We start from the raw sequence: 7,770 nt of genomic DNA on the forward strand, positions 1-7,770 counted from the left end.
GCTCCTCCTCCTCCCCTTTTTATTCCTTCCTTCTCTCCTTCCCCCCCCCCATCAGTCTGAAGAAGGGTTTCGGCCCGAAACGTTGCCTATTTTCTTCGCTCCATAGATGCTGCTGCACCCGCTGAGTTTCTCCAGCAATTTTGTGTACCTTCGATCTTCCAGCATCTGTAAGTTCCTTCTTGAACATATAATAATGGGAGGTGATTACGTTGATTGACAGGCGATGGGAGAAAGAGGCGGCCGCTCGGCGGATCGGTGACGTCACATGAGATCGGGCACTATGCTGACTCGTCGGTGACGTCAATGAGGGGGCGGGGCGGTGTCCCGGGTGATTGACGGGTGTGCCGGCGCCGCGACGGGAGCGGGCGACGGGCTGAGGTAAGGAGCCGCCGGCGGGGGGGAGGGGGAGGGGGAGGTCTGCGGGGATTCCCGCGCACACCCGGGGGAGTGTGAGGACGGACCGCCGGCCAAACGGCCAACAGCACCGGCCATCGGCTTCTCCGGGCTGTGGCCTTCCCCGGCCATCGGCCTCGGCCGGGCCCGGCCTGGCCTGCGGGCTGCCCAGGGCTCCTGTCGCGGCGAAATAGGATCACAGATAGGAACACTCCAGCATCTTGTGTCTGTCTCCTGTCAAATGTGGAGAATGAGGTGGACGGGACCCGGAGGACAACCGGGACCGGGTGCTATCCTTCCCCTCTCCTCTCCCCGCCCTCCTTCACCCCTCACCTCTCCCCGCTCCCCTTCGCTCAACCCTCCTTCCCCACCCCCCTCTCTACCCCCTCAGTCTGAAGAAGGGTCCCGCTCAAAACGTCACCTCTCCATGTCCATCTAGGGCAAAGATTATAGCTATAATCTTTGGATTATATGGTGATTGCACAAAAGGTCACTGGGTCATAGGTCGGGAATTATCGCATTTGCTCACTGCATTTCATCAAAACATCAATAATGCCTTAGTCTTGATGAAATGCAGCGAGCAAACGCGATAATTCCCGATATTTTCTATCTTTATATCTGCACGGCCAACAACTTCCGCTGTTATTTTCCCTTCAGCTCTCACTTCTCTTTACCTTCATTTTTCTTAATCTTTAGAACTCTAAAGTAGGATAGCTGTTTCTCACGGTCACCCCGACTGGCACAGTTATTTATAGCGGAATAGACTAGATGGACTGAATGGCCTAATTCTGGTCCTATCCTTTATGACCTTGTAACCTCCTGACCCACAGAGTTCCTCATCATTAGCTCCCAATCACATTGGCAGTTTCCAAGACTGCTTTTTGAAATGTAACCTGCAGATAGTCGTGTCCCTTGCACCCGCTGTTGTGGCCCTGCTTGGTGGTAGAGGTCTCCTTTATGAGCTGTGCTGTCAGAGTGGCCTGGGATAATGTGGATGCAAGGAATTGCAGATGCTGGTTTACAAAAAAGACATGGTGCTGGAGTAACTCAGCGGGTCAGGTAGCATCTCTGGAGAACATGGATAGGTGATGTTTCAGGTTCTTCAGACTGCCTTTTATTTAAAAAATGGCCTGGAATAATGCCCAGCTTAGAATCTTGTGGTATGAACATTGATTTCTCTAACTTCAAGTAACCCCTGCGTTCCTTCTCTCTCACTGTCGCTCCCCCATTAGTTTCACTGTCCTCCTGATTAAACTTTACTGATTGTATGCCTCGTCACCTTCCCCTCAAACATCAATGTACCATTCTCCATTTCCTTTAAGCATCGTCCTCTTTGATCTGTTTTCACACTGTCCTTTCATTATGTCTCCCTCCCCCCTGACTATCAGTCTGAAGGAGGGTCTCGACCCAAAACATCACCCATTTCTTCAGAGGTGCTGCATGCCCCGCTGAGTTACTCCAGCATTTTTTGTCTATGATCGGTGTAAACCAGCGTCTACAATTCCTTCCTACACTTCTGCAATCACATGCCCTGTGAGTTGTCAGTGGAGTTTACTGCATCCACCATGCACTGGGAAGGATGAGAGTAAGTGTATGGACTGGTTGATGAGATACCAATCAAGTGGGTTCTTCCATCCAGGCCTGTTGTAATAAAATGGCACTGTGTATTTGTACATGTACCTTCCTTTAACAACACTGTGTGCTATCCATTTGTTGAAGACTCGTGCATGAGGGTGTGGCATGACATCAAAAAACAAGAAGCGAGTCATTCTGCCAACTCGACCCGAGCCTCCGACTGTTGAACAGATTCTGGAGGATGTCAGAAGTGCCTGTCTCTCAGATCCAGTATTCACCTCATTCGTTGAAGGCAGTGAAGGTATTTTAATTTTCCTTGCAAACTACGAATTGTTACAAGTTACTAGATTGCTTAATTGGGAATTTCCACGTTGGTTGCTGGTTTGCCTCTTTTGGTTTCACAATGTGTGATAGTCAAAGAGCTCTTCTGCCCAACTTGCCCACACCAACAGACATGTCCCATCTGCACTAGTTCTGCCTACCTGCGTTTGGTCCATATCCCCCTAAACCTGTCCAATCCATGATGTGCGTTCACAATCTTTATCGGAGACCTGAATATAAAAATCTAGACTAATAATCTATGTTACAGCAAAACACAAAGTGCTAGAGTAACTCAGTGGGTCAAGCAACATCTGTGGAGAGAATGGATGTAATATTCAGGATTGGGACCATTTTTCACGCAGTCTGAAGATGAGTCCCAATCCAAAACATCTCTTAACCATTCCCTCCACAGATGCTGCCTGACTTGTCGTTTAAATCGTAAAATCCTCTCGATCCTAAACTTTGCCCTCTTCTCCCCACGGGTGCTGCATGGCCCACTGAGTTACTCCAGCATTTGTATTAAGTCCAAGATTCAACATCTGCACTTCCTTGTGTCCCCATTCTACGTCACATTGTTGTCGGGGCAGGTTCTCGGATAAGATTTTAAACAAAGCGGTTGGAAAAGATTACGTGGAAGACTTTTGGAGAAGTTACCCATGTTGTCTTGTGGCCAGTGGTCATTGCTGAGTCAGCAACTGAAACATGCACTTGACCCAACATTACCATATAGGACACTTCCAATTTGAGAATCGATGTTGCCCTACATTTACAATGATGACTCCACAAAGGTGTTTTATTGTTTGCAGAGCACTTTTGTCGGAACATGAGAGTCTTTTCTCTTTCTATAATCTAGGCAAGATTGCCCTGTAAAGTTGCAACCTACAACACATTAATTTAACTGTTCTGAATTCCAGAATTATGTTGCTAAATGTTATCTCACTGTTTCTAATCATATTAACCTCTTCCCACTCCCATAATGATCTTTCTGTCCTGGGCCTCCTCCAGTGCCAGGGCGGAGACCACACGCAAACTGGAGGAACTGTCCAGTTTTAAGTAATACCCTCCTACCCCTCTCCTCCCTATGACCTCCCCTCCCCCACCATGCACACCTTTTCTCGCACTATCCCACCTCAGTCACTCTGCTCCATTATCTTTCTTCATACGTTCATCTCCTATCCTGAGTTCCATTTCCCCTTATCCTTTCTCTTTCTACTCCCCACTGTTCCCTTCCACCAGGCACGTGCCATCAGATTAGGTAGGCAGTGCCTACCCTGAATAAAATTATAATATTGTCAATATTTTATAAATATAATATATATAAAACATATATAAAATGGTCATAAATAGTAAAGGCACGGGAGAATTCTCCCTCCCGTGCCTTTCATCCGCATTACATTTTAAAACGCGGAGGTATGTGCTACTCATGTGCCGTCGACGATGCTTCAAGCCATCAGTGGCAACGGTCCATAAAGGCAGCTGAAATCCTGCCTTTACACCATGGACTGTGTGCATGTGCTGCACTGTGCAACAGCCTACTGCGCATGCACACGTGCAAGTTTCTTGCCGGGTTTTTCAAAGATGGGTAGTGATTACCTGAAGAGTTTCTCGAAGCAAACTTACGAGGAAAATACCAAAATAATTAAAAATGGCAGACCAACGCTGGAACTTAAAGAACTTCAACAGGGCAAAGGAACAAAAATAATTAGAACATTTAAAACGGCTTGGTACAGAGAGAAGAATGGATTTTGTGTACAAATAATGTGGTAAATAAATTTCTTTGGGCTATATGTTTTTAAATACTTTATTAAGAGATAGGACCTATTGAATACAAATTGCTTGATAAAAGTCGAGAGAACAATCTGCGCATGCGCGGTTTCCACGATTAAAAAAAAAGCTGACTGACAGCTCGCCAGGGAGAGAATAATCTGCACATGCGCGGTTTTCAAGATTTTTAAAAGCCACTGCCTACCCTGACTAATTACTCACGGCACGTGCCTGCCTTCCACCTATATCTCTCCCTCTGGCTTTACATTTCACTCCTCTTTTCTCCTTATCTGACACCCTTTTGTCTCCTTTTCATCTCTAGCCTTTATTACTTTCTCCACCCATTTGCTTATCACCCCCCCCTTGCCTGTATCCTATTACCTATCACTTGCCAGGCTTTGCCCTGCCCCACTTCTCTTTTCCAGCTTTCTTCCCTTCCTCCAATCAGTCTGAAGAAGGGTCCCAACCTGAAACATTGTCCATTCCTTCCACAGATCATACTTGACCCATTGTGTTCCTCCAGCACTTTGTGTTTGTCACCTGATGTTGATGTTTTATAAAATGAAATGGAAATAGCATCAGAAATATGTAGAAAAGAACTGTAGATACTGGTCTATTCCAAAGAAAGACAAAGTGCCGGAGTGACTCAGCAGGTCGGACAACATCTCTGGCAAAAAAGGATGGGTGGCATTTTGGGACCCGAAACGTCACCTATCCTTTTTTTTCTGGAGATGCTGTCTGACCTGAGTTACTCCAGCACTTTGCGTCTAACATCAGATGTATATTAGCAAAGGATGCATTAATTAAAAAAAAAAAATGTCTCCCCTACAGAGTTTGTGAGCCCATTGCGAGGAGAAGTGTCAATGCCGGACGTGGATTCTCAGTACCAGCAAAGCAGAGACTATGTTGATCTGAACAGACGTTTACAGAAGGAGCGTGGTGAGTTGTCGACACAGTGTGAGCAGCTGAAAAAAGCAGGCAAACAACTTGACCTAAGTATTTCTGAAATTAAAGATACAAATTTTCAAAACTAAACTATTCACAAGGAATTGTTATTAAATTTATGACAATATTCTAACTCATGGAAGTTAAGAAAGGGGCAACTTCCAGTGGACTTCTTGAGTATGATTTCTCCCTCTGGTTTTGCGAATCGGATGAGGAAGTGGCATTACATATCTCTCAGTTACTCCGTGAACATGGCCATAAAGGATTTGTAGAACTTCAGGACCAAGTGGGTGGAAGATTAATGATAACAGAGGTCACCAATGTTATCCAGCAAAGCAAAGTCGCCATCATCGTCTTGTCCCAGAGCTCCCTGAAAAGTGGTTGGTGTCGGAGAGTCTCTGAGTGGAACTTGCAGCAGTACATCGAGAAGGGAAGCAAAGTCCTCCCTGTGAATGTCGATTTGGAGACCGTGCAAATTCCACCATGTTTAAGGTTCATTAACAGGCTTGGTTACAACTCTAGGTTCTTTAATAAAAGATTGTTGGATAGCCTGAAGCCAAGGATGTAATTGTTCTGTAAACCTGCATTACACAAATAAAAAATCATGTGGAATGGGACAAGTATCACTGGAGTATGTCTTGTTGTTATCTATGTTTTTCATCGAGGATTAATAAATGGCAATGTTTCAAATTTGTGATTTACTAACTTAAACACATCGTAGTGATCACCTGAAATGAAACAAGATCAATATTACAATGACAGATGTTTAACCAACTGTGTAGGGATTCTCACAGGTTTGGTAACATTGAAGATGGACACAAAATGCTGGAGTAACTCAGCGGGCCAGGCAACATCTCCTTCTCAACGCTCCTGCTCTCCCCGCAACTACCCCTGGCCAGTCTCCCCACATGCTGTGAAAGAAATTCTCCCCCCAATTGGTCCCTTGAACTAGTATAGTCATTCAATAAGATCACAACTGATTCAACTTGTCCCGGTGTGCTCCGTTTTTCCCCACCATCTCTCCACCTGCCGTCACCCTCCACCCCCGCACCCATTCAGTAATTTAGAATGAAGGAGATTTGGAAGCCTTGGGCTAACTGAATTGTTACTTTCTTTATTTTAATTTTTTATTTTTACTGAGAGGAGAACAATCTGCGCCTGCGCGGTTAAAGATTAAAAAAAAAGCCGACTGACTACCTACCCTGAGTAATTACTCACGTCACGTGCCTGGTTTAAATCAAAGGTGGACACAAGATGCTGGAGTAACTCAGTGGGACACACAGCATCTCTGGAGAGAAGAAGTGGGTGACGTTCTTTCCTTCACTGTTTGGTAACATTGGCCTTTCCTTGAACTTGATCACCAGATGTTTATCCCAAACTTTGTAGTATTATATCATCGACTGCATAAGGCCTTGTTTAGTAAATTTGGAGATGAACCTCAAGTGGGTGGTATCCTAGATAGTGAAGATGGTTATCAAAACTTACAGCAGGATCTTGCTCAGTTGGGCACATGGACTGAGGAGTGGTTAATGTAGTTTCATGTAGATAGTCTGAGGTATTGCATTTCAGGAAGTCAAATCAAGGTAGGACCATCACAGTGAATTGCACGGCCCTAAGAGTGCTGTAGAGCAGAGGGATCTAGAAGTGCATGTACATAGTTCCTTGAAAGTGGCATCACAGGCAGATGGGGTGATCAAAGAAGCTTTTGGTACATTGGCCATCATCAGTCAGGATATTGAGTACAGAATCTTGGATGTTATGTTACAAGATGTTGGTGAGGCCACATTTGGAGTGTTTTGGTCACCCTGCTATAGGAAGGATGTTGTTAAACTGGATGGAGTGCAGAGCAGATTTACAGGGATGATGCCAGGACGGGACCTAAACTACAGGGAAAGGTTGCACAGGCTGGGACCTTATTCCTTGGAACACAGGAGGGTGAGGGGTGATCTTACAGTGGTGTACAGGGTCAAGCGGGGAATGGATAGGGTAAATGTGCACTGAGTTCTCAATAATAATATAAATTCCATGTTTTGCTAAAGCCACAAGGTATAAACTCCAAGCTTGTTATTAACCAATATTTTTCCTGGCCATCTTCTCAAAACGAAGCTGTACAAAAGAATAAGAATTCTTGATGCATTGGTTTATACAATATGCAGCCACCCAGACAAGAAAGGGCTTGGGTTTAAATTCTAAAGTATTAATTAATTTCAGTTGTGCTGTAGAATTGAATATTACGATTGATTCTAGGCTTGGTTTGTCACCCACTGGCTAAAGGAGAAATTGTCCATGATTCGTTCAGTGACTGTTGGAAAGTGTGTATGCATGGCTTTTGGGTGAGATCCTGAATTGAAGTTTAGTTTCGAGATACAGCATGGAAAAGGCTCTTTGGCCTACCAGGTCTACGGTGATCATATGGGATACGTCATCTCACTTTCTCATCCACTGCTTTCTCGTCCACTGCAATTTTACAGGGGTCAATTCTATATGTCTTTAGGATGAGGGAGGAAGCCCATGTGGTCACAGGTGATTCGTGAAAACTCCACACAGACAGTAGCTGAGGTCAGGATCGAACCTGGCTCTCTGACACTGCGAGGCTGCACCTCTCCAATTGTGATGCTCTCAGTAAAGCGGTCTTTCTGAATTACCACTTTAGGCTTGGGTTTATTGTGTGTATGTGCTGAGATACAATGAAAAGAAGATGGACACAAAAAGCTGGAGTAACTCAGCTGGACAGGCAGCATCTCTGGAGAGAAGGAATGGGTGTTGGGTCGA

At 45.1% G+C, this 7,770-nt stretch overlaps 1 protein-coding gene across 1 annotated transcript; it reads left to right on the forward strand.

The window, feature by feature from the left end:
- Positions 1–263: 263 nt before the first annotated feature.
- c29h19orf25 (chromosome 29 C19orf25 homolog) lies at positions 264–5,621 on the forward strand. The gene is made up of 3 exons (XM_055658947.1): positions 264–378; positions 2,113–2,269; positions 4,885–5,621. Exons 2-3 carry the CDS (start codon positions 2,134–2,136, stop codon positions 5,085–5,087), a joined length of 339 nt encoding a protein of 112 aa, XP_055514922.1. The 5' UTR covers positions 264–378; positions 2,113–2,133; the 3' UTR covers positions 5,088–5,621.
- The last annotated feature ends 2,149 nt before the right edge of the window (positions 5,622–7,770 follow it).

The sequence above is a fragment of the Leucoraja erinacea genome, chromosome 29 (assembly GCF_028641065.1).
Source record: "Leucoraja erinacea ecotype New England chromosome 29, Leri_hhj_1, whole genome shotgun sequence".
NCBI lineage: Eukaryota > Metazoa > Chordata > Chondrichthyes > Rajiformes > Rajidae > Leucoraja > Leucoraja erinaceus.